The sequence below is a fragment of the Charadrius vociferus genome, unplaced genomic scaffold (genome assembly GCF_000708025.1).
Source record: "Charadrius vociferus isolate BGI_N301 unplaced genomic scaffold, ASM70802v2 scaffold2, whole genome shotgun sequence".
Classification (NCBI taxonomy): Eukaryota; Metazoa; Chordata; class Aves; order Charadriiformes; family Charadriidae; genus Charadrius; species Charadrius vociferus.
Genome location: NW_009647595.1, coordinates 2,754,684 through 2,782,666, shown reverse-complemented (window position 1 = coordinate 2,782,666; position 27,983 = coordinate 2,754,684). Strand labels below are relative to the sequence as shown.

Genomic DNA, 27,983 nt, shown 5'->3' with positions numbered 1-27,983 from the left:
ATTTCCAGCGGTGGCACAAGTGATATCTAATGAAGCACAAGGGTATAAGTCATACTTCTACCTTGCAGTCTAATAGCTTCCAATGATTTTCAGATCAGGGACTTCCTGCCCCAGATTTGTTAACAACCAATATTTCTCTATCATTAATTTGTCCAGGCTTTCCTACAATCTAGGTAAATACTTAGTACCCACAAAATTCTACGGTAAGGAACCGCACTGATTACTACCTGTTTGTTGTGAGAAGAACCTCTATCTTGCCTTCTACTAGCCTCCTTTGATGTCCCCTATTTTTTGGAGGAAACCAACTCATTCATGCCTTAAATGTGACTATTCACACAATTGCTACTCAATATGAATAAAATGTGCAGAATAGAGACTTTAAAAAATGGTATTTGGGTGCTTTCCTGACCTGCTGGTAATTTGGTATATATGGGAATACTTGAAGGCAGCTAAACAGTACTATGGAGTAAAGAATTTTCATTTTCAGCTACACATTTGCAGTCTTACGTCAGTTTTAGAGTTCATTTGAACAAAACCGAATTTTTCAGTGAGTGGGCAGTCTGACTTATAGATTCCTGGATTCTAACAAAAGACATCATTTCTTCCCATTTCTTTACAAAGCCTCCTCTAATTCCAAGATTTCCTAAGTTTCCCTTTTTCTGTTTCTATTGAAATGTGACTACAAAGGTTTCTCTGTGTAATTGTCTTTCCAGGCTTCATATAATTATTATCTGTAAGTTTGAGGCCTAAAGGCTCTTTTTTATACACAGAGACATATTCTGAGGGCTTATTTTTTACTAAACAAGCGTTTCCATATAGTAGCAAGTAAATACATTTCTGAAACTTCATTCCTATTCAAATCAAGACTTGAGTTCAAGGTTCACATTCTCTGCTAACCTCATTCTAAGGTCAAGAAAGTTCAAAGAAAATTAGCAAACAGTACTGCACAGCAAAGAAGCCTTCCTAAGATTATCATCAGATTGTCATTTCTTCCTCAGTAACTAAATCTACCTGAAAAACCCAAACAAACATTCGTAATGACATCTGAAGCAAAATGGACAGACTCCCATAGGCTGCTGTGCAAACAGAATGATCGACTTCTGCTTCTAGAAGAATCATTTTGGAGGAATGAAAGAGTACTTAATCTTGGGGACAATCTTTCACATTTAAAATATTTTATATTATAAAAGAACTAGCTATACTAAGACAGGGGCTTTTGGGGGGCATCTGTGTCAAACTAGTTCAATTATTTAATGAACAGATAGTGAGCTTAGGGCAAACATAGAGAAACAGAAAATAAGAGACATGGGGAATAATTATCACCCAAAACAAAGTTTAAATGATTCCAGTCAAAGGAGTTATACACCGTATTACTTTGTGTAATGAAGTTTGGAACACAAGTCATACCTGAATGTATCAACTGTGTTCACATATACGTTTGAGAGTAACATTTGAACAATGATGATCTAGTGATTTCGTTTATTAAAATAATCAAAAATAGATTTTGCCCAAGTTGAGAACTATTGCAGGCTTCTGGAGAATTTCTGAAATGCTGGAACTTTACTGTTTCAAATATGGGTTCACTCTGCTTCAACTTAAAACTAACTGCAAAGATCCCAAACACTTGTTTTTAGGATATTTTAAATGGTTTAAAGATTTGTTCTTGTTCTACTCACTGGTGCAGAGTTGTCTCTTGGTCCTCTGGATCTGACCATTCTCCCCAGCACTTCTATGCCATCAGAACTAATATTCCCTGCTGCATTAATGGTCTTCTCGCTCACTTGCTTGCAGTCAATAATTATTTTGGCTGTAGTCTTGCTGATAACAACGTGCAACTAAGCAAAAGAAAAGATGCTTTAACATAGAAAGGAGCACAGAGGATATTTTAATTTCATGGGGAAAGGGGGACATTTTTTGAAATGAGCTCCTAATTCCATGTTTGCTAATGAAACTCAGAGAATAATCCATAGCAAATAATCTAGATGACCTCTAGAGGTCCCTTCCAACCTGAATGATTTTATGATTCTAATCTGTTTAATGACTTTAGCTTATTTTTCTGCTTATGGAACATTTGTATTCAGTAAGAAAATAATTTATCCCTGACAAAAGATCTACACAATGTCCATATGCCACCCGGATCCCAAAGAATCATTGAGTTATGTGATCAGTAATAATTCCCAGGCCTTGTATGATCCTCTTATATAGCACTGGATTTCACCAATACATCCTTTATAGCCACTTGCAAAAGCCAAAACGAAGCAGTAAAATTTAGCCTGTAAATTCTGCTTTAACCATACAGCAAAACCTTTCATAGTGAAGTTTTTACACTGAAAAAAATCGAATGACATCAAATGCAGTATGGAAAAGCAGAGCACAGCAACAAAGTTACTTCCTTCTGCCTTTACGCACACTCTGTTGCCATCACTGCTGCAGCAAGGACATTCCCAGCAGAGAGGACAATCCAATCCTAGCCACAACTGTCCCGTCACGAGCAAACTCTCAGTCAAGCAAAGGAAAGAACAAATTTGCAGGGTGGGGAAGACCAGATGAAGAGCTGGTAGAAATGCAGTATCTGCTCTATACCAGTACGCTGGTACCAGTACGTGGAGACTGGAGCCCAGGGTGAGAGAATGCCAGGAAGAAGTCCTGTAACTGCTTTGCTCTGGGCTCAGCTGGAACTAAATAACTGAAAAGCTGCTACGAATTCGGTCTCCTGCACCTTTCAAACACATGTATAGTAGGGATCACCATTCAAAATGCAGGAAAATGCCTAAGATAAGAATTTGCTAAAGCCTCATATATTCCTCCAAAGCACAACTTAAGAGTCAGAATGAGATCCCAGCTCTGACCTACCTTCCCTTTCTCGCTCTGTCAACTAAAAAGGAAGTGCAGAAAAGTTAAGCTCTGTAAACACTATCCCCTAATCAATAGTCTCCTTTTTTTTTTTGGTTAGGAAAGATACAAACATCAGGAATAAAAGTGAACAACAAAAGAACCTTCCACAACAAATATGTGCTACAATCCCAGCACTACTTTATTTGCTTTTGGAAAGAACGCTAGAAGTTCTCTAACAGCCAAGAAAAGTTCAACATGGCATAGCCCTTAAAATATGTTTAAAAATAACAACTCTGGCCAAAAGAAGGATAATTTTTTTTGCTGGACTTTTTCTTTTGGTTTTGAGTGACATTTCCAATCCAAACCTTAAAAGGAAAAGGCAATTTATTTCTAAATTACTTTTCAAGGAAAGTATTTTTAATCAACTCTAAAATACAGGCACAAAGCATGAGACGAAAATTGATCGCCTCAGCCCAATCATAGAACCTACGATTTGTTTAATGTTAATTCAATATTGCAAAGAGACTCACGCCAGTCTGGTAGATGATTCTGAATATGCAAAATACATTTATTTTGGCAACGGTTGACCACATGAAAGAAGATTTCAAAACACGAAAAACTCCCAAACCTTTATTCAGAGTGCATTTTTTTCCCCTATTACCACTACTAACCTTATGAAAACTCCCATAAAATATCTTCCTTATTTCAGGACCTTCAAAAGTCACAGTTTGAAAATCTCCTTTGTAGTCATAGTTAAAGAAAGTCAGAGTTTTACCACCATCTGTGTGAGGATAAAAATAAGGTTCTGTATTAGAGGAAGAACAGGCCTGATGCATCATCCGAAAGGTTCAATTTTGCGTTTAACAAAGATGACCAAAGATGTCAGATCGAATGTTAGTAAAACACGTCCATAAGTGATATACTGACCCAGAAGTAACAAGTTATCTCAGAGAAATGCTTTTTTCTGGTTTGTCAGGAAGGATGGGCCAATATTTGGGAGTCTACCTCACCCACGTCTACCTGATCCTACGCTCCCACTAATTCTCTGTATGACTTGGACAAGAAAAGCAAGCATGGATCCTCAAGCTAGCTAAATGCCTAATTCCCACCTATTTTAAGATGACATATCTAAAAAATTCTAGGAAGGACAGAACGATAAGTATTAATATATCTCTTTTGAAACTGGCAGCTACAAAGAATAGCTATCATAGCATTTACATCTTTTCAACAGTAAATATGGAAACCTTCTAAATTATAATCTCTGTTTTGCAGCTGTGCAAGTCAAATCAAGTAGAAATGAAGAGTCATCAAGAGTTCACGTCTCTAGCTCTAAGTCTGCCATTTACCAGACTGTAATGCCTCTAAGTATACTGTACTGTCAGCACCGCTGGCATATATCAAGATAGATGCTATTAGAACCAGACTCAGAGCAGTGGAAATTTTAAAAGCAAATGAGTAGCTCCCTTACATCAATTTACATCTGGTACAGCTCTTTGCATTTCAGTATCATTGCTCCCAGTTTAGAGCAGTGTACTTAAAATTTGACTCTAATCCCAAATTAAATTCAGTCAAATTACATCTAAAAAACGTCCATTAGAGACTATCACCTTCCAGATTCAGGTAGTTCTTCTGGCAGCAGATTCAAACATTAGCAATAATAAAACTAGACACAGAATGAATCATTCATACAGTTAAAGAAAAAGTCACTGATAAAATACAAAATACATACTATCTAAAATAACGCCAACCAATGGTTCATATTCTTCATTTAAAATCTCCCAAAGAGCAAAAGGCTCTTGAGGTGTGTCGGGGAGTATACGGAAGAGAAACGTAATGGTGTAATCAGAAGGTAGACCTTCGGGATGCAAATACCTGTAAGAGAAAGAATGTCCTTTAAACCGAAACAAACATTAAATCTGGTGATTTAGTCACCAGATGTTCACTTAATACGCTTTCTATTACTCTGTATATTTCTTTGGAAATCAAGACTGAGAAGCAATATGAGTAAGTGTTTGCAAAATCTACTTTATAACTATCAAAAGAATACTTAGGAAGAAAGAAGTTATCTTTTCCCTTGAAATTTACAAAATTGCCTTTAATTATTAAATACTTTTAATTTGATTATCAAATCAGAGGTTAGTTTGAAGTAAAGCTGAAATTAATTATATTCAAAGCTTTTAAAAAATAGTAGCCACTTGCAAGACCTTTGCTATTGTCTGGTTTAACAGACAATGAAAATACAAGTTGCTTGGAAGACCAATCTCAATAGACGTGTCCTTTGTCATTAAACTATCACTGATGGACAGAAATTAGGCATGACTGAGACTGTTACAAGAAGCTTTATAAATTACAGGGGATGTAGTTTATACATTTCAAAGCCAATATATAGGAAAGTGAAGTCAAAACAGATCACACAGAGAAATACAATCTATTCTTCTAGAAATTTTGTAGAAAAGAGAGGAAGTTTATGATATAAGGGAAGTATGTTATTTTATGTCATTTCCTAAAATTTGTTATTTAGTACTTCCAATTTAATTTAACCTTGCGTTCTCAAATCCCAAAGTGGGACCTTTGGACAAGTGTCTGAAATGACTGACTGTATTTTGAAAATGTTAATTAGTCTGATTCCTTAAAATTGTAGTAAAGGGATCTGAAAGAAGACTGAAGAGGTTATTTAATCAATTTCTTTTCCCCAAATATGATCCATTCCTTCTAAAGTGTTTCTGGCACATATAAGATGTATAGATATGAATCACGCTGGAAAAGGAATTAAATGTGATATATAACCAATATATTCTGCACAATGGTCTGTAGATGATCAAACGTGATGTTACACTGCACATTTCCCATAGAGAAAAGAGAGAGGGAACTCAAAGGATACAAGAACAAAGCCTTACAGTATGTCCATTGTACAAAGTGCAAATGAAAGAAAACTCAATAAGCAAGGTGGGGGAAACACAAGGTTTGGGGATACAGAGCTCAAAAAGGACAGTAACATTAATGACATTCAGTGCACAGATGAGATTACAAAAACAAGTAGTATTGTTCAGACATACCTGTAGATCATCAAGAGAATGGTATTCTCTGAACCATGAAAGGAAGTGAAAACCTAATGAAGCAGTAAAACTGGGCTGGGGTGGCAGCTAGAGAAGAGCATGTAAGTGCAGCAGATCCGATTAGAAAGAAGCAAAAAGGGAAAAAGAAGTGAGAAATGCTAATCCCTGGAAATTCCAGTCCATCTAGACCCAGAAAGAAACTAAACACGGAGAATGTGAAACAGTGCCAAGAATTATAGCTCCAACTGGGACACAACAGGATAATCACACAAAAAGATCACACTAAGATGACATCTAATATAAACCTTAAAAGTAATTTCCCACTGTTTTTCTTTCTTATTTATCTCAGCTAAAGAACACTTTTTTTTTTTTTTTTTTTACATCTTTCCATGTTTAATCCAGCAGGGCCACTGCTTTTCTTTGATGACACTTAATACAAAGTGGAGGACTGGACTGAGAGGAACCAAACACAACATACATGCTGTTCATAATGTAGATATACACTAGCGTCTTTGCTCCTCTGACATGAAAATACTGGTCCCTGAAATGAATAATTGCCTGCACTGGACAATTATCTTCATGTGTTTCATGAATACTTATATGTCAATACCTACTTGGTAGGCTGGGACACCAGCGCATCCTTGTGCAGTCTGTAACATGGGTAAACATTAAATGTACCAGGTTCCATTGAAACCCCTTCCACAGCTGAAAACTCCTTTTCAACCAAACCAAACATTTCCATCATTTTAAATCCTGGAAGGCATCAAAATATCCATTCTATTAGTTCAAATTAATACCACGTTACAGGAAACAAAAAAAGGACAAAGCCAGTTGCATCAGAGAGTTTCATATCACCATCTGTTTAACAGCTGTTAGCATAAAGAGAAATTTATGGCCTAATACTGTGAAAATCAGGTAATGAAAATTATTCCATAAATCAGGAATAAAAATAAACACAAAAATACTGTACCTGCAAAATTATTGCCATCTTTAACTACCAATGGACAGGCTGGAAAAGAAGGAAAGATATATTTAAGGATACAAGACATGTTCCACTGGGTCAGAACAATGATCTACTCAGCCCAGTACTCTATCCCCAACAGCAACAAAAGGAGATGCTGTTCAGGAAGGGCATGCAAACCCGACCACTTTCTACTCCACTCAGCTGATACTCCTCAGGATCCACAGGGGTTGTAGGAAAGATGTTAAAGGGTACATCCCTGCGTGTTCCATATAATATCCTTTTATGGATCTGTTGTCCGTGAATTTGTGTAATCCTTCTATGAACCTGCTTTCACAACCTCTTGTGGCAATAAATTCACTGTGTGCTGCGTAAAAAAGTACATCTTATACTGGGTTTTAACCAAGTGCTCCCTAGTTCACTATTTGTGAGCTTCTCCAGCCTAACTCCAGCCCAGGCTCCATTACTTTAGCTGGCATTGTCTGTACCTTTTCAAACTCCACAATAGCTTTCATGAGCAACAGAGACCAGAACTGCATGCAGTCCTTAAGATGTGTGCATACATTTTCAATAGCTGTGAATCTGTTTTATATTTTCCTTCTGGCAGGGAAGAAAGTACACTGATCTCTTCCAGGAAAGGTCCCCCGGGAAATCAATAAGCCTAGATGCAGGGTGTCAAATATGGCACTGCAGGATACTCGTATTCAGAGATCACTTTTGGAATACAAGCACAAGTGACCAATAAATGCTACTGTTGAGTATTCTCAAAGTTCTCTCTAACACTGAAAGTAGAGTTTATGGCCAAACCCAAAGAATTAATGGGACAGAAGCAACATATTTGTGTTCGCCAGCTCTGATAACTCACAGCCTCATGTAGCCCTCAGTCCTACACGCAAAGACTCCTTACAATCACAAACGATTCACACCAGCTATAAACTGCCTAATTCCTGGCTTATATAAAAGGAAACATACTGAGGGCACACACCTGAAAGCATGTGAATTATTCACCTCTAACCATTAGGTGTTGTTTCAGAATGTCTTTCCCTTCATTTTCATAAAGAGTCTGAAGTGTGGCATTTTCACAGATTTCAAAGTGTTTTATGCTTTTCCTTAGCTTACAACTCTTCTACTTTCTATGATAATACAAACGTTAACAATTGGTTCTCTGTTAATAAATTAACCATGTGATTTGAATAATAATGAACGTAGCTAGCTCTACTCTTATAGATGGCCGCAGTAGCCTATAAAATAAAGTACAATTAACTTTTTATGACTAAATTCTAAACCATTAACAATGTTTCAAATCTGAAATCTCTTTCTCACAACCATTGTACCTATTCTGGATTTATAGCAACCAACCATTAGTTATTCTCAAGTCACAACATCTTCACGTCCTTAATCTTTTATGGAAAGAATATTAGAGCTGTAATACCTGCAGTAAATTATGTTTAAAAAAGTACATTTTCAAGAATACCTCTTAATAGAAAATTAATAGTTATAAACCCCCCCAGTATTTAGCACTTATTTAGAACCACATAAAAGTCAAAATGGCTAACTTGCTGATGCAGTTTCACAAACAAAAGTGATCAGTTCATCTTCAATCTTCGTAAAGGCATCAAAGTCATCCACAAAGAAGACATGTCTTTCACTGGGCTTGCTGCCGATGTTAACCAACTCTGAATAGTCAGCATCAGCTACTCCAATAGCAAAGAAGCTGAAACCTGTAAAACAAAAAAGAACACACTTGTAAGTCAACCATTTAGAGTGGAAATACAATATGAGCACAACTGTATTTGCACTGGGTCCTTTCCTGATTAAATACAAAGGTGGAAATTTTATTGCTATCCTATAACACCAGAAACTTCATGCATGTAATCTAAAATAAAGGTAATACATTCTCTGTGAGATATTTCTTTTGGCTATTTATGCTTAATCAGTTAATTAAAGTTAATGCTTAAGTGTTTTCTTGAAGACATCTAAGACTACTCAGTAGTTTAAAGTTTTAGCATATGTTTAAACACTTTTCTAATTTAATGCTACACTTTATTACACACAAAATTATCCATGTATCAAGTATATCCTAAATACAAAGCACAGAAATTAATTTCCTGTAGGTCTTTTACAGATTTTGTTCTGTGCCATATAATCAGAGTTTTCAAGCCACTGTTGCCTCATGAGTGAACACTGAAATAAATGCATTCTCATTTCATCAGCAACTTAACGGCACTAGTTGAATACGTTCTATATATTCCGCATTAATATATGTTGAAATTTGAGCCTGACTTCAAAGATTTAAATGAAATGGGAATTGTATCCTGTATGTTTGAGGAGCCACAAACTAGCTAGAAGTTTTTCAACATTTTCCTCTCCATAAAAGATAAAGAAAAAACCTGTCTACGTCAGGCTGCATATAGTTAATGGACATACTGTTCTCGCACGGCTCAGTCCCAAATTTACTCCAGTCAAGCAATATTGTCTTTAAGTTTGAATGAGGCCCAAGGGCATTCATCACCTTCTGCGGAGGTTTTAGCATAACAAAACTTTGACTTAATATGTTATAACAACATCTTCATGTCTCATCCAAGATCAGCACCTCTTCACGCCAGTCTCTATCACAGATACAAGTCAGTACCTGCTCCAACCTATCGGCAGCCTCAGCATACAGCACGCACAGAGGAAACGGGAGAGAGGAAGACATTTGTCCCAGGTGACACATCCCAGTCAGCAACTGAACGCCCACCATATGCTGTCTCCTCTCAAGGTCATTGCCATTCTAATAATTAAAAAGGCAACTGCAAGACTTTGCTGACAGCTGAACATTCTTTTGTTCATCTTAGACATAGACTCCAATTTAATCACAAATACGAGGTTTTCTTGATTGCTACTTAAACCAAGTTATGCATGCCTTACTGTTTTGTGATATGGTTTTATTTATGAAGGTACTGCACTCAGCATCTAGCAATAATGCAAGCAGGCAGCCAAGCTCAGCGACTGGGTTCCAGGTATCAGTAATAATCACTGGTAACCTCATAGCTGCCAAACTCTAAAGGCAAATGAAAAAGCACAAATGTATTTTCTTCTTAGATTTCCTCACATTAAAACGATGATAGCTTTTTTCTTCTATCCTTTAGTTTTGTTCCATCTGGCACATTGTGCCCTCTGGATTTTGACACAAACCTCAGTATCAGATATTTCTACAACCAACCCAGTTCTTATGCTTAGACTCACAACACTGTGTGGCTGCTTAAAGCTCTAAAGTTGGTGGTTTAGAAAAAAAAATTCCTAAAGGTAATTAGTGTAACGTAAGTGCAGATCAGAACAAGTAAAAGAACATACAAAAGAATTTTCAAAACCTCTTGTATAGAAAACAAATCAGTTCTGTTTTCTGGTAACCAGAAGACTACACTTCATAGATGACAGTCCAGATTCACAGGATCATGTCCCCTAAATTTTGCATCATGGGAGCAATTCCATTGACTACTACATGATTTTAGCACTGCCACCAAAATGAAAAATAATAGCATTAATCACCAAACAACATCCAGAATCTATCCTGGTGATATTCTGAGTTCCACAGCATTTGCTGTCTATTTTCTTTAAACTTGGAAATCTTTCTGGAGCAAAAGTTACCCTTACCTCATGTCCACACTTACGTAGTTATAATTAATGAGAAAAAGGAAAATTTGAACAGGTCTTAAAAACCACACATTTTACCATCTAGTTGCATTTCCCTGGAGACTTTGTTCACATCATCTTGTGATCGCCCATCAGTAATGACAACCAAAACCTTTGGAATGCCCCTTCTCATGCCTGCCTCTCCAGTAAACAAGACTTCTCTTGCATGTTTAATGGCTTTGCCTGAAACAGAAAAAAGTGACAACATACTTTTACTGTGACATAATTCCAATTTCTACTGGCTTCTTATATCATATGTTAGGCATCAATAAGAGGAGATATCTCCAAATACTCTGTCTCAAATGTGTCTACTCAGGATGATGATTTAAGACCTGAATAATTATCATGAGACTGGAGAAAGCTGAGCACCGAGCTATAAATGGATTTCAGTAAGAGCTGTTGGGTCCTCAGCAGTCTCTAAATCAGTGCATTGTGTAGTTACTGAAATAGAGATTTAGAAAAGTTTAATTTTTACCCTAACCCTTTTAAATTTGATGGCTTTAGCCATCCATTTCTTCAGTCCAAAAGGTGAAGTTCAAGAATATGACATGTGTGGAAAAGGGTATTCTCTGCAGGTCAGAGATAACAAAACCTTCCCTTACCGAATTGTAAGGCACAGTCCAGGTAGCAACTTAAAGTGCCATTGTAGCATTTTCTTGAGTAAATGGAAAATGTGTTATTTTGATACTACTGAGATTGGAGGCAACGCAACAGCTGCAAGAAATTTCTGTGCAGTCTGAGAATAATAAAACATATGGTTTCCAACTAAAACAATTTTTAACCCTTTCAGCACTCATCTCTAATTTCTTCACATCAGAGACCTATCTTAAGGGATTAATTAAAATGTAACTACATTCAGTTAACAGACATCTTCTCCCAGTCCAGTCTTAAACATACCACTGAGGCTTAACCGTCCTGGCTTATAACCAAACAGACCCTCCACTCTGTCTGCTGTTTTCTCCATGCTCTGCAAGCTCCCTCCCACCTTCTCTCCCCTCGCACTTTTTCACTTGCCAAGCTGATTTCACATTACTCCCCACTGCACCTTCCACAATCCCCAAAGTCATTCACTTCTGCTTAGCTGCCTCTCTCCTTTCCTTCCTGATCCTTGACCTCGCTGTTGGTCAGTAGGGGGAATACCCAGCAGTAGGGGGTGAAGGGTGTAAACTGCAGATTACAAAGGCTTTCTAACTTCAAAGCCCAATCTTTCACCTCCAGTGTGGAGATACCACGTTTTCACACTGATATATTAAAGGACTTAGCAAATGGGAAAGAAATATAGCACAGAAAGTAGCAGGGAGAAAATCTGCATCCTAATCATGACTTTTCTCACCTGTTTTTGTATTTCCTCCCTTGTAAGCTATTTGCTGAATCGCTTCAAGAAGAGTCTCTTTTGTTTTATATGCATTCAATTTAAATTCTGTCCTGGGATCATCACTGAACTGAATTATTGCCACCTGTGCAGACAGAAGATGTGTTCGTTACTAAAGCACCACCCAGTGTATAAGCAAAAAGTCAGAGAATGAGTGCATTTAAAACCAGGATTTATCTTGTAACTTTGCTTCATCCTTAAATTGAAGCCAGAAATTTTTTTCTCTTTAAGAAGCTTTCACTAAAAAAAGTTTAATTTTACTCTCTGCAGCCTTGGCAACCACCTAACACTTTCTGGTTTCATTTTGCAGCAAATAGGATGAGAAAAGTAATACCCACTTTGGCAAAAGCACTCTCAATTGAGCCCAAAAGAAAAGTCCAAGTTGCAGCTGCTCACACGTGTACAGTTACTCATACACAGAACTGCAGGGACTTTATTCAGTCTCCAAAAATTAATAGCTGCGCATAAGTAACTTAAGTTAGGGAGAAATACTGAAGCAATTAATAGAAAGATGCAAGAACATATTCTGAAATATTGCCTCTCCCAAATATGATGCTCCACAAGTCCAGACCCTATATTTCAATACTATACACTAAACCCCCACAACTCACAAAACATATACTGAACTTCATATTCTATAAGTGATGTACCCGATTTAAAAGGAGCTATTCACATGCGTAAGCTTAAGCTTTTGCATAAGTTTCTGAAGTACCATGGACTATATTCTGGGTAAATGGCTGCATAGCGAGAAACGGTAAAAACTGGGTATTGTTAACGGTTTGGACAAGTTAAAAATAAGTTTTAATGGTATCCCAAATTGTATATTATACAGGTAACACGGTAATATATTTGCCAATAATCTTTTCTGGAGCAGATTCAAGCATCTCTCTGAACAAATACATAAATAGAACAATCATTGTAAATACTGTACTTTATTTCAAGTACCGTAGATTCTGTAGAGCATTAGTTTTAAATAAATGAACCTTTAATTTTCCTTATCAATGGCATTTTTAGCTTATTTAGAAATAAACACCACAGTGAGTACCAATACGAAAAACACCAACACAACTTGAATCTCATTAGACTGATTTAGAGGAGACTGAAATGATACCTATCCTTCACGCTAGCAAAATTCATACCATGAACTTTACCATATGGTGTGTATAAAAGAAGATACTGAGAAAAAAGGCCATCCTAAAGCAGTTTATATTTTCAAAAGAACTGTGAAATTATGTCAATTAGTCTTTAATTCATTTCACTTTCGGTGCTGGTCTAAAATACCCTGTCAAGTCCATGCACCGTCCGTCTCTCTACATGTTATTACCTGTGTTCCATCAGGACCAATCTTATCCAAAGCTCCAACAGTGCTATAGAGAAAGCTAATTATTTTATTGAAATTGTCATCTCCAATACTCCATGACCCATCCACCAGGAACGCTAGGTCAGCTTTGGCCGCTTTGCACACTGAGAAAGAAAAGCAAGTATTTTGGAATTACAGCGATGCCTCAACTCCTCACGAAATCTCATAAATCACTTAAGAAAATGCAACTGTCATGAAAAGCCCTTGTATAATGTTAGTTAATAATGCTTTAGCAAACAGACCTGCTGGCCTTGACTTCAGTGCAGGTGTAAAACCAGCTGAGCTCTGCAAGGGGTGAATGGTCTGCACTGACGGATCCTATCACAGAATACACTTCAAGGCCGTAACGGTTCTTTAAAATCTGGCTAACCATCTTTATTTTTATTTAGGTTGTTAAGTAAATTCACACATGAACTTATAGAATCCCAGACTCCTAGAATGGCACAGTAAGCAAGACGAGAGAATCTTGACTGTGGAGGTTCCCAGTGGGAAACCTGTGCATTCAAAAAGTCACCCTAAGTTCTGTAGTGCCAAACGCACACCCCTTAATGCGCTATTCAGGAGCTATGCAGGCTTCCCCCATCTCATTCCAGCATGTTCTTATGCAGAATGGCCTGCAGAGCTGTACACCTGCTCATACACGTTGCTCACTTTTTCATGGGAACTGGGACCCTTCAATACTCTACAGAATCCCTCTCTGTTGCTTGGGGTCAGAAAAAGTCTCAAAGCAAAGTTATGTTTTTCAACATATTTTGTCTTGAATAAAAATGTTTATCTAAATCCAGAGAATGAGACAGGAGGATAAGTACCCGTATTTCTCATTTTCTATTGATTACTCCTTGGATTAAAAAACCCAAACCATCTGCTGCTATGCAGTTCTAAAACACACACACAAGGTCTTTTTTTTTCCTGTACTTAAAGATTAAATTCTCACTATATGTTAGTTTGGTCCACTAACATCAAGATGATGGATTTGACCCTCAGTCTTCAACCATAATGTTCCCCTCACAGAAATATTTATGAGACTATACAAAACACTACATGTTCAAATGATAAATAGAAGGAAGTCTATATTTAAAGAGAGAAGAGACTGAACATGGCCAACACTTTTCTCATTACCTAAAGTAGACATTTTTTTAAAAATCATGCTGTTTGAGAAGTTTAATTACCCCTAGGATATCTGCTTCAGTTGCAAAATATGTATGGTTTAGGAGCTCTGGAAAAAGAAAATCTCACACATATTAACCCCCCTTTCTGCAAATTTCAACAATACAATAATGATGTCAGATTTTTGGCTCATTAAATTTAAGCCAGCTGCCTTAACAGTGTCACTGTAGCAAATGCATTTTGAAATCTGATCCCCACAGGTCTAAAATAGCGTCAGAAGCGGAAAAACATTGCATCAACACCTTAAAATTATTATAATCCCACACATGCAGCACTTACCTTCTTTCGCAGGAGGGATTGTAGGTGGTGGTGGTGGTGTTGAAGGTGTTGTTGGTGGCTGAGTTGGAAATGGTACTGGAGAATAAAAGGAAGGAGTATTAAAAAATGCTTAAAAGCCCAATATATTTTATGTCTATTAAATATGGCATTTTCTACTTATCTCCACATGTAAAACTCCTTATCTCCAATCAAGTAGTTATGCAATTGGACAGAAATGTAGGTGAGCATCTGTGTGGAATGTCCTCCTCTACTGACTACCTGAAAAAGGCTAGTACTATTACAGAGCAATTAATGTCTGCATTTCAGTGCGAATGACAGAATGATACAACAGAACTGCTACTGGAATTGCCCCTTTTTGGATTTCCCCAGTGTAGTAAACCATGTGGCACCCCCATTCTTGACCCAGTATCCATAATTCATTTTGTAAAAGGTCAGCATCCTTTTCCTTTCTGACCACAACCAGTCCTTAGTCGCAGAAAGTAGGTCTCCACCCACCCTGGAAGGACGACGGTATTAGTCCTGCAATCCACAATACAAAGCGACAGGGCAATAGCAAGCCAGTGCCTGCACCCGAGCAGATCACAGCCTGTTCCAATCAAGATTTTCCTGAATTTGGCGGAAGACTGTGTTATGTTTCCACCCAGAAATGCAGTTTCTACCACAACTCAACAGGACTGTGGCTTTGTTGCAGCACCTTCTACTAAGGTTATTATAAAGAAAACTGGTTACTCTGTCATCCTTTTCCTGACAATAAGCTTTAGAATGACAAGCTCCCATAAACCTAGCTAAATACATGATTGCTGATTGACAGCTTTGCTGAATGCAAGAGCTCTGTTTAGTGCCTTTCAATACAGTCTTGGCTGAATTATCAAAGATAACATGCACATATATTGACTTCTGCACCTGTATCTGAGGAAAAGCTCCTGCTTTCATTCAAGGGCATTTTTTCCAATTTTTTTTCAATGCAGTTAGCATAAGAAGCCACAGGTGACATAACATCATTCCCTCAAGTAAGACTAGACTTGTTACTTGCTCTAAGTTATGTTCGTAGACAATGGATAATTAGATACTGCAACTTCAGAAAAGGCACATATCTTTGTGAAAGAGTAGTGCAAACAGGATTCATTACAAGCCTCACGTCCACATCCAGGCTGGCTCCCACTGCAACTAATGTGGGTTTTCCCACTGCCTTCAACAAGAGAAAGGGCCAAGACTCTGAAACAACTAAAAGAAACTAACACCCAGGCACAGACAGACCAGGAGCTTCTATTTAGATAGGGTGACAACTGCTCTCTAAGTACCAGAGAGGCACAGGTCACCCTGAAGAGTGTTTTCTCCTGAGGTGATACAATAATTTGTCTGCATCACAAACCATCTTTTTCAAATGGACATGTAGGTCCAGGTGTGTTCTTCCTGATGTTTCCTAACTCCCTGAACTTCACAGCACACAAAAGGCATTCCTCCAAAAAGGAGGTGAAAATTGGCTTGTTCCTCACTGCTCTGAGAATGAGCCCTGAACAACTGCAAAGTGGAGTCATGCACCTGTGCAAATTTTTCCTTTGTGAAACCATAAGTGTGGGAGTGTTCACTTGTGGAGGAAAATTATAAGCATTATCTACCCTGAGAGACTGGTAACAGCATTGTGGTGTATAGTAATATAGTATGAGAAGAAAGGTATCACTGAGATTGAAAATGGGCTGAAAGACAGGTAGATAATGTCAAAATATTCACTCTGTTCATCCTGTATTTTGTTTTGCATTATTTTGAACTCACGAGAGCAGGATCTTGCCTTCATAAACAGCTGTGAGGGTTTTTTTTTTCCTGTTTTGTGTTACTGAGAATAGTAATAAAAAAGGTTGGTTGGTTTGTTTGTTTTAAAATACAGAAGTAGATTGGGTATCAAAGTCCCATTTAACTGTAAAGTACTCAGACACTAGTGAAATTTTACCGAATAACAACAGCTGCAGGATACAATACTTTCTGTTTCTCTGTTTGCTTCATTTTCTGCATATTTTTTTCCCTCCACAAAGTCACGGATTTTAAGAGTATTCCCTAGTAGGACTTTTTATGAAGAAAGCTAAGCCATCCTCCCTGTTTCATTCAAAGTCCAATACAGTTGGCAAATATGACTTCACAAGTAATACACAGCAGTGATGTTAAGAATCCTGCACCTCTGTGGAGGAGTCAGAATGTAGTTGAAAAATTAAACACTCAGCTAGAGGAAACATAGGAATAGCACATCTGTAGGCAAAGGGCAAAGCATGAGAAGCAATCAAGCATTATCACTGCTGGCTGAACTCTGACCTATTTTACTCACATGTTGTCTCCATGATGCTTACAGCAGGGCCCTCTATCTCCTGAAGCTGTGTATGAACACTGATTTTATACTCAGTTCCAGGCATCAGCTCAAAGAAACAATGTCTAGGCGTCCCTCCACCAAGATTTACCTCTCGCTTTTTTCCATCTGGAATTATAAAAAGAAACCATTAAAACATACTTTCTTTTACCGTTTTATTGAATAATGTAATTTAAGTCTGAACCAAGAAGGAGACATGACAGCACATGAAGGGCAAGTGGTTGACATAAATTAATAAACTACATGCTGCCTTATTTCTGGAAATTCACCTCTGTGCAGAGGTGTCTGTAACATTTCATCCTTCATATTAAGTAGGAGCTGAGGGATGTGTCAGACATTTGCAGGAAAAAAAGATTAATTTCATCCCATGCACTGAAGTTAATAAAAAACACTAACACTGTCATCAATGGGCTTTGGATCTGGTCCTAAATTATCAGAGTCTAATGAGGAATTGTTGCATTATGTAATTCCACAGCATCCTTTGTCTATGCCACTGGTTCTGGGAGTCTGTAATGTGCTTAGTAATTGCAAGAGAGACTGAACCAGATATTGTATTCCAGCTTCTATGAGTAACTACTCAATAAGTTGGTTAAGGAATAGTATTTACAGGGTTCCAAAATTAATTCTGCCAAATTCTGAACCGGAAAACATGTTGACAATGGAAAAAGCCTGGATACTGGAAATAGCATCAGGTATGTTTTAATAATAAGAAGAAAATCTTCAACACGATTCATAATCTGTAGCAGAAAGGAGTGAAATACAAGCAACTGATATCACATTCTACAGAGTATAAAAAAAAAAAAAAAGCCAGTCATTCACTGCCAAGGAAAAAACATCTGATACTTATCAGGAGGTGTTACACTAGTATAAAAATAATTGATCACTGCCTCAATACAACACACACCCAATCTGAAAATCAAAACTCTTCATGATAAATGTTAGTAAGAAGCAATTGTTCACACTTTAGCTCGTTCTGCTCACATTTAGGATCTTTCGGCTCCCTTAAAACAATTCTGGCAATTCTATATGATGAAAGCAGAATGTCGGCTAGCTCCCAGATGAGAAAGAGATCTGTGCTGTCTTATGCCAGCCAAGATATCAGCTTTCTGAACAGCATGTCTGTATTCCAGGACTTCGAATAAACCATATCACCATCCATTTGCCATTCCACAGAAAGGTCATTATTTTTTTGCAACCAAATCAGTATTAGTTTTCATTATACCTTTGATAATCCCATTAAATGTTATTAACTACACTTCTCTCAAGTTATCCAAGCTTCTAATTTGTCACCATTCAAAAGATCATTGACGCCTACTGGGGATAAGAGAATTAGTCTGCACAAATAGTAACTTCTCCGTAACCTCTTCTGGCTACACCTGAGAATCAGTGAGACAGAAGAGGCTATAATTCACTTCCTACACAAACAGTGCTAAAAGCATCATGTGTTGCCACATAAAAATATCTCATGCTTATCCAGATGAGTAACATTACTACAAGCTACAATTAACAATCAACTGAATGAGAACAGACAAAACTGGGCCCTGTTCTGACTCTGTGACCATGGTCTGGATTGAATCAGAGTTTTCCCTACCCTTTTACCCTCCCTCTCACATCCATCCTAATGCTACAGGGCTATCACTGATCACTTATTTACAGTTTTAGATGTACTCAGTTCATCCTTTATCATCTTCTGTCCCTCACACGAGTGAAAAACTCAGGTAATCTCCTGTCTTCTACTGAGAGATAGAACTCCCTCCCATAAAAAAGGACAAGTTATCAACATCTATTTGACATAAAAGGACAGGAATGCTACTTCTACTCCGGAACTTTCAATGTACACACAGCTTTCTTCTGTCCCTCATTTCCAGTATTTCAGGAGTCAGTCTACAGGTCCAACTGCATGCAATTTCTTACGCAATTCAATTCCCGGGGTTAGGTTCTAGGTCCATATTGAATGATTTAGTAACTTACCCACAAGTGATTCTATAACTACCCTGTATGCAGTAGCATGTCTGTGAAGCTGCCACTGAGCACAGAGGCTAGTCATGCGGACTTGATAGGAGTCCAAATTTGTCACACCGAGGTACACTGAAAATTACATACCAAAAAATTAGATTTACTCCTCGAATAAGACACTCAAGAAAAACTGACAAATGAATTATAGTGAAACACTTGTGTCAATTTCTAACAAATAATTTCAAAAGTTGGTTAAAAAAGTGTCAAGAAAATCCACAACCGGAAGGAAAAGTGAATCTTTAGACTAAAGCTTTGGAGCTTCAGTCAATTTAGTTAAGACTAAATAATGAACATTACTAAAAATTCAGTTACTACAAAAAAGTATAAAAATATAATTCTAACAGCAATATGTCTGTCAAAATCTAATTTGAAATTAAGAATAAATAGACTTTCCATGAAGGAGACTTTTATCTACTAAGCAAGTATGCTTGGCTGATAAATAGTAACATCTGCTTTATGACTGTTGTCTTGCTAACATCCAGCAGACAGATTATTTTAAAGGCTGATATAGTCTGATTTAAAAAAAAAAAAAAAAAAAAAAGAGAGACTTTCATTTCAGGAAAACAATTTGTTCACAACTGAGAAAGTGTTCCATGTGAAAATTTATTCAGGGAGCTGCACAAAGGCATAGTTGTAGCAAAAAACAGCCTGTAGAGCTGAACAGCATGAAATCATTCTTACAGGTTTTGGCTACGCCTGTTAGGGCATCACTGAAGCCTGTTGAGTATGAAGCAAATACTTTAACACTGTACTCCGTTCCACTGAAGAGATTTAGAATGAGAATGGTATTAATATCATCCCCTACAAAGGTCTCCAATGCAGGACCAGGAACTGCAAAAAATGAAATAAATTAGATGATCATTTGCTCATCCATTGAATTAGCAGGTAGTTACAACAAATCTTAAGACACGTCCAAAATTACATGTGCTCCTAAAGTTACTGCTATTTTTTGGCCTTTTTTTTTTTTTTAAACCATACACAAAACCAAACTCTGCTCAGTCCTTGCATGAATAGAAGCCACAACACACTTGGGAAATTCAGCAGTGGGATTCATTAGGGCAGGGCTAGACACTGGCATCTGTTAAGACCCTTTTGTTCTGCTTCAATGACTTACTACTGCCCTAAATAGGCAGCCAAAGATCTCCTCAGTTTGATGGTGTGCCAGGACCAACAGGGGGGACAGCAGATGCCAGCCAGCAATACAGTCCCTAAGGGGTTCTTATACAACAGCATCTTTTAACACTATGCAAAAATGATAATGAAAATAGAAAAGAATAAAACTTTCCCAAATCAGAACTGCAAACAGCTCCTTTGTCACCTCTTTTAGTTGTTCTGGATACACTCCAGAAACCAGGCAACAGTATTGTCTTTGGACAGTATTTTAGTCCCTTAATGGTTACACATTTGTGTGTTGCTCTCAACCCAGGACCGCATTTTTCTAAAGAAATTTGAAGGAGCTTGGGTGCCGTGTCTAGCTGCAATGTGCAGGTGGGCAAGGGACGCAGCACTGACAAAACGGGCAATCAATAAAATGGCAAGTTTTGGGGGGAGATGTAGGGTGGGAATGAAAGTTAAGGAAACTAAATCTTTGTTTGCATTGTAAAGGGAAGGAAGTTGAAGGACAGGAGAACATAGAAGAGAGGAACAGGAAGAGACCAAAGGTAGTCTCTGAAATAAATAGAAAGAGAAATGGAAAAATGACATAAAAGTATGGACTGAAAGAGTTGGGTCTGATCAGCCTCAAGATGGTATATCTAGAGGGGAATCTTACTGCTGCCGACTCCTGCCTAATGGGAGGGGGTAGAGAAGAGAGACACAAGATTTCTTCTGAGGCAAACAGGAAAGTGGTAAGAAAACAGACAAAATTTGCAACATGGGAAATTTTGATTAGATATTAGGATAAAGAGTTTCATGGTGAATGTAGTCAAAAACTGGAACTGATGCTTAGAAGGGTTTTGAAATCTCCATCCTTGGAGATATTACAAACTTAACTGGACAAGGTCCAGTGAAACCTGTGCCAAACTGGCCCTGTTTTGATCAGTGACTTGGACCAGATGATCTCCAGAGACCCTTTCCAACCTGTATCATTCTGTGACTACAAAACTTTCATATTAAAAACCCGAGACACCTATGTTAATAGCACTTTCAAGGCCGTAACTGCAACTGTTAGTTTTAAGTACAAAATTCAGCAAAAGATGATGCCAGGTCATTGTACAGTCAAAACCAAATGAACGGAAAAAAGAATCAGTTTCAAAACTCACTGTTGATAGGTTTATAGACAATCCTGTAACCCATTGTGGGTGATGGCGGGGCATCCCAACTGATGCGTAATCTGTTGTACCATTCATCTGACACACGTAAATTCCTAGGAGCAGACAAGGGTACTAAAAAGAAACCAAACTGAGCTTTACAAGTTTATCTCCTACAAGCACATGCATAAAACTCAAGACATGCACATGAAAACAGATTTGCAGGTAAAACTGTCATGATGAATAATGCCAGTGAATTAATCTTGATATATTTAAGAAAGTTATACCAAGGATTAATTATGAACTTGGTTCAACAAACAATGAATTTTCAAATTAATTCCCAACTTTGTCCCTATATTTTGTTACAAACATAAGACAATTCAGAGATAATTATTTTTTATTTATCTTGCTTTTTTCAATCCAAGTGCACTAAAGTTTTTAATGTATAAATCATGCTTTTGTGAACGTTTAACGCTTTCAAATGGAATCAAAGGAATGATTTACAAGTGATTTAAGGGTCTGCACAAACAGCACTTCAATTTAGGCAGAAATTATGTAAATTAGGAGAATAATTCCATAAAACTATGCTATCATGACTAGCAGTGCACAATGAGATGATTTTTTACCCATATACAGTAGAGAGGGAACGTAAGCTACAGCTGAGTTATCTTTTGGTACTTGGTCAGAACTCTAGAGATAATGCAATCACTTTCATAAAAAGTTCAGCAGCATTTCTAATGACCTTTAGGAAGTAATGATCTCACACAAAAGAAAAATCTAACAGCACAATGGTTGGTTTGATACTGTTCCAGCAGGCATTGTTTACTTTATTTTCTGCATTAGTTGGTTTGTCCTTGGTGGGCTATCTATCAAGGATTTACCAGCTTTATTACTCAACGAGTTTCTGCAAACTCATAGTATTTGAATGCAAAACACAATCTGTCAATTAGAAGCAACCCATTGTCTATAAATCAATGAACAGCGATTAATATAAAGCTTGAGTCATAGAAGTCACGCAAAATAAGCCCACATTTATACTAAAATATACTACTACAGCCAAGGAAAAAAGGCCAAAAGAGTAAGCCTTTCTTCATGCATATCCTGGCCAAAGACAAGCAGAAAGTTGTACTTACGAGTTTTGCCAGGAGCTGAGACACTGACTCCCTCCCCGTCAGAATAGATGGGAGTGATGGTAACTTTGTATTCCGTATCAGACAGCAGAGGCTGAAGCAGAAGAGTGTTTTGTCTCCCAGGTACCATTACCTGGATAGTCAGAAAAACAGAAACAATCAAGCTTAATGACTAGGGCCAAAACCTTTTTATATCTTACATGATCTCTGACACCATGTTCCACTAGTATTGCTAAAGAGCTTGCATTTTTAAATATTCCTGATGCTTTATGGCAAAATCAAATCATTAAATTATCTCCCCTTTTGACACACCTACTAGTTATACCTCAGTAAAATAAAAAGGAGAATGTGCCTATGGGATAACACAGTTTTATATTAAACCTATGAGACAGCTATATATTTTATATTAAACCTGTGACAGGTTTGTAAACCACTGATACTATATGGATGGTTATTACTTAAAGAATTTTATTGTACATACAAAATAAATCCTTTTATTGTATTTATTCCTGACACGAATATGACTGCCCAAAGCTATGCCAATTAATAAAGGCTGATGTTCGTTGGGAACCGAAAATCCTCCTTCTCTTGGAGGAAGGAAAATGAATTCAGGATATTGGGAAGCATGAACTGAGCAAGCAGGAAGAAAACACGTTTGCCCCATCTGCATCTAGTCTGGAGACAAAGAAATGAAGGCAGCTATTTAGGAGATGAAGAAAGAGTACATCCCACAAATAGCAGAGGATCCCAGACTACCATGAAACATGGAAGGCTCTGCAGCAGATGTCCAACCAGGTAACCCAGTAGAAGTATAGAAGCTGTAGAAATCCCTCCAGGCAGTTTTGGGTGTGCTAGAGCAAATGTTTCAAACTGCTGAATTAAGCACTACTTCTTTTAATACAATACAAGGTTTCCCCATAAGCAGCTACTCTGAAACTCTTCAATAGTTTACTATATTTTTAGCCAGAGGAAAAACTAGTACCACAACAGTGGTGGTAGAGGTGCCCAAGTAAATCTTTGCAATCTTTTAACTTGTCGGTAAAATTTTGATCTTGGAGAGCCTCCAAAGACTGAATGGGAGCTACCTAGCACATGCAGCGGACATGGTAAAAAAAGACAAACCAATCCTGTTTCCTGCGCCAAAACTGTGCTCTGAAGTGATGTTGTTGGAAGCAACAGTCCCAAGGTCGAACCTCATATTTTTTGGACCTTCCCTGGCCCGTTGTCCGTTGTGTGAATCTATCACCCGAGCCAGAACCTCACATATTTGGCAAGCAGTCGAGACCTATAAGCCCTTTAAACTCACGGGAAAAAAGCAGAAATGGAGCCTAAAAGTGTTTTGCTGTTTCAGTGAAGACTGATCCATGTGATGATGGCAGAGCAAAATTTTCTGAAGCATATACTCAGAAAAGAAAGCTCTTACTAGTTTTAATGCTTCGGGATAGATTCAAACTACTTCTAATTTTGGCAAGTGACACACAAGGAAATTAATCTAGTACATCCAGGTGTAGAGACCTGTCAGAAAAGTACTTCATTCATTGATCAAAACTGGACAAAACCATCCAAAGACACGTGCATGAAAGATTTCCATGCTAAACTCTTCAATACACATACGCAAAACATACAAACCAAGTTTCTGAAAAAAGAACCACCAATTTGGGGGGGGTTTTAGGAGAGGGCATGCAAGCATTGAGCTCTCTTTTCCACATGTGCACATCAGAGATCTTCTACAGAACAATACAGATTTCAACAATGAGAAACATTCTTGGCTTTAAGGAACAAGAAAAAAAAATGTGATCCTTCCAGTATGCACAGCACACCCAAGAACACACATGAAATTTAGGGCTTGACCCTTCTGTAGTGAAAAGTATTCTATTACATTTCCTAGTCCCTGATTTTCAGCCAATTGCATCAAGGATTAAAAAGCTTATTAATATTTTTATGGAAAGGGAGGAGTAACTGAAATTTATATCACTGAAACCAGAGCCAAAACACTTAAGCATCCACTACAGAACTGTCACGCTATAGTATATTTAAGCCCAAATTCCACAAAACTTTTCTGGTCTGTTTAAGAAATGTGCTTAAACTTATAAACGCTCCCCTAAATATTGAACGTCTGTGTTGTTTTTATTGATATCTGTGTTGCACCTCTCACGTGCTTGGAGCCATGGGATAAAATAGATTCCTTCCATTTAAAATGTACTTAATTTTAAGTATGATCTTACATCATTCCTTACTCAGTAAAGTATTTATGAACGTGATTAATTTCAAAGATGAAACACATGGTTAATCTGTTTGCTGAATTGTGACCAAAGATAATAAGACATGAGAGTGTACTTAAAATTAAATAATTTGCAGAATTAGAGCCAAGATACCTACTTAATCTCACAATTTTATAATTTTCTTTAATGAGCTTTTGAGTCAACTCTAATATTGTTCTGATAGCCAGAATTTGAATACCTTTCCTCTAGAGTCTTAATTTCCTTTTACAATAATAGTCACTGAATACTAAAACAGAACTACACTTATATCATAGAATCATAGAACGGTTTAGGTTGGAAGAGACCTTAAAAATCATCTAGTTCCAACCCCCCTGCCATGGGCAGAGACACCTTCCACTAGACCAGGTTGATCAAAGCCTCATCCAACCTGGCCTTGAACACCTCCAGGGATGGGGCATCCACAACTTCCCTGGGCAACCTGTGCCAGCATCTCACCAGGCTCAGAGTGAAAAATGTCTTCCTAATATTTATCTAAATCTACCCTCTTCCAGTTTGAAGCCATCCCCCCTTGTCCTACCACTACATGCCCTTGTAAAAAGTCCCTCTCCAGCTTTCTTGTAGGCCCCTTCAGATACTGTAAGGCTGCTATGAGGTCTCCCTGGAGCCTTCTCTTCTCCAGGCTGAACACCCCCAACTCTCTCAGCCTGTCTTCATCGGAGAGGTGCTCCAGCCCTCTGATCATCTTCGTGGCCCTCCTCTGGACCTGCTCTAACAGGTCCATGTCTTTCCTGTGCTGAGGGCTCCAGAGCTGGATGCAGTGCTCCAGGTGGGGTCTCACCAGAGGGGAGTAGAGGGGGACAATCACCTCCCTCGACCTGCTGGCCACACTTCTTTTGATGCAGCCCAGGATGCAGTCAGCTTTCATCCAATAACATTCAACTAAATTTGAAGTTGAGTTGAAGTTGAAGTTGAAGTTGAAGTAGAGTTGAAGACAAAATCTGGGATCTGAATTTCAGAAACTTCGGGTTATTGTCAGAAGAACAGTACAATTTTTGCCATTATGCTGTTCAAGTTTGCCACCATATTATATGCTATGCTATCATATAGGCATAGTATCGTATCATTGTAGTGATAGGACGAGGGGGAATGGCTTTAAACTGGAAGAGGGCAGGTTTAGATTAAACATTGGAAGAAGTTTTTCACTTTGAGGGTTGTAAGGCTCTGGAACAGGTTGCCCAGAGAGGTTGTTGAGGCCCCATCCCTGGAGGTGTTCAAGGCCAGGCTGGATGTGGCCCTGGGCAACCTGGTCTAGTGGGAGGTGTCCCTGCCCATGGCAGGGGGGTTGGAACTTGATGATCTTCAAGGTCCTTTCCAACCTAAACCATTCTATGATTCTATGATATAGTCAAGATAAATTCAAAAAGAAAGTGTTCCAGTCCAAAAGGAAACCACAACATTAAAAATTAATTTTCAAATTATAGTTGAAAGAGATGGCTAAAAAGTAGTTTTCTACCAAGGTCTCATAAAAGATGAATGAAATCAAAATGAAAAAAGACTGATTGATAATTTTCTAGAAAAAAAGATATTCAACTAACTCCTTTTAGTATTTTTTTATTGATATAGTCTGATACATGGCTAAAAACGTCAGCTGCTAGACATCAAAAAGAATGTCCCACATTTTCAGTAAAACTGTTCTACAAACAGAAGTGAGTCACGTGACAGACAGAAGGAAAATGATATGGGGAATATTTTTGCATTCTGAGCTACTTATTAAGAAAGTAATCTTGATGTACACAATTTAATCTCTTACATAGAGCTATATCAAAATTTTATAACAGTTTTTGTGGAAACAGAGCACTGCAATATTAAGATTTCCCCAATTGCCTAAAACAAACAAACAAACAAAAAAACCCCACGCACTTGGAATTCTGAAATTATCTGAAAAATTGTGAAATCTTGAAGTAATACAGCTAGGCCTCCTTTCCTTTATTATTTACTATACACACAAAAGAATACATGTAGTACTCTTCATTCTTTCCATTTTTTTGAAATATTTCAAATCTTGATCACCAGAAACGTTTTTTTGTGTAAGATAATTCTAACTTTGATCACCACATAGTATTAGAAAAATAACAAATATTCTGAGGCACTTAGATTAAAAAGTGCTGCCCTTATTGTAACATCTTCAAGGTAACGAGCAGTATGAAAACTCTACATTTGAACTTTAACTACATTGCTTTAGCATAAAATGAGAATTTGGGGGAAGGAATAAAACTGCTAAATAAATAAAAATTACTTAACTTTTTGTTCAGGACAATCTTAAGAGTTGTTAAAACACAATCTCAGGATAGAAAAAGGCCTAGGAGTAAAAAATAAAAAACCAAAAACTAACAAACAAAAAAACCCCAAAACCAAACACCTCAAAAAACTTAGACAAATTTTAAAAATATAGGAAAAAGAGTACAGGCAGCCAGTCTTTTAACTGCGACTTCTTTAAACATATATGTGACTGGGCCTTCATCTTACATTTCACTGCTGTTGCCTGCAGTGCAGCAGGTGCTATATGATTAAAACTTTGAAGTTCAAAATCATGTTAATATCAAATATGGATCTTTACCAATTGCAAACAGGGGCATCATATAAGGAGAGACCATGCCTTAGTAATTATTAAACAAACTTTTCAAGCTTATGAAGCCATTCACAAAACCCATACAGACCATTCTTACCGCTTCCTCAGCACGGTCACCTTTCGCAGTGAGATAGGTCACTCTGAACTGCTGAACATTGTAATCTGAAATGTCCCATATCACCCTCAGACTTGAGGTTGTTTCATCATCTATAACAAGGTTTCTGATTCCTGTTCGAAAAACTAAAGCCAAAAATATTTAATTACTATTTTCTCAACTCTGTTTTTACATTTAAAATTGTGCTAATTACCACCAAATAGTTGCAAGCTCTACTGAAGTCACGGTGGGTCTGTGGATCCATGGTGGGACAAACCCATACAGTTCAGTTATACTTGGGCTTAATAACATAAAAACTTTAACCACTTAATAAAATAATAGTTGTCCTATACTGCCATTATCATATATTACCCCATCTGCTTTGTTTGTATTACTTGGCTTATGGAGCTTCAGAACAATCAAAACGCCGCTGCAGCTAGAATGCTACAGAAGAGAAATAATCCAGAACTGTTGTGACTTAAAAGTCAGTGTTCTAATTCCAGGGAAAACAAACAGAACACTCAAAACTAAACAAAATTCTGAAGAGTTTCCAAGCTCATATTTATAAAGGGAAAGAGAAAA

The 27,983-nt window shown here is 37.5% G+C and overlaps 1 protein-coding gene across 1 annotated transcript in view; it reads right to left on the bottom strand.

Annotated features, from left to right (window-relative positions):
• Positions 1-27,983, bottom strand: part of COL14A1 (collagen, type XIV, alpha 1) — a 119,147-nt gene that overhangs the window by 36,754 nt on the left and 54,410 nt on the right. The window contains exons 18-33 of the mRNA XM_009881035.1: positions 27,405-27,547; positions 22,460-22,589; positions 21,339-21,461; positions 19,759-19,908; positions 19,033-19,149; positions 17,023-17,169; positions 14,706-14,780; positions 13,224-13,363; positions 11,861-11,984; positions 10,567-10,710; positions 8,409-8,573; positions 6,862-6,900; positions 6,506-6,644; positions 4,565-4,707; positions 3,507-3,616; positions 1,677-1,835 (exon numbers count right to left, since the gene is read on the bottom strand). Coding sequence (XP_009879337.1) covers positions 1,677-1,835; positions 3,507-3,616; positions 4,565-4,707; positions 6,506-6,644; positions 6,862-6,900; positions 8,409-8,573; positions 10,567-10,710; positions 11,861-11,984; positions 13,224-13,363; positions 14,706-14,780; positions 17,023-17,169; positions 19,033-19,149; positions 19,759-19,908; positions 21,339-21,461; positions 22,460-22,589; positions 27,405-27,547 — 2,048 coding nt within the window. The remainder of the gene's footprint in view (positions 1-1,676; positions 1,836-3,506; positions 3,617-4,564; positions 4,708-6,505; positions 6,645-6,861; positions 6,901-8,408; positions 8,574-10,566; positions 10,711-11,860; positions 11,985-13,223; positions 13,364-14,705; positions 14,781-17,022; positions 17,170-19,032; positions 19,150-19,758; positions 19,909-21,338; positions 21,462-22,459; positions 22,590-27,404; positions 27,548-27,983) is intronic.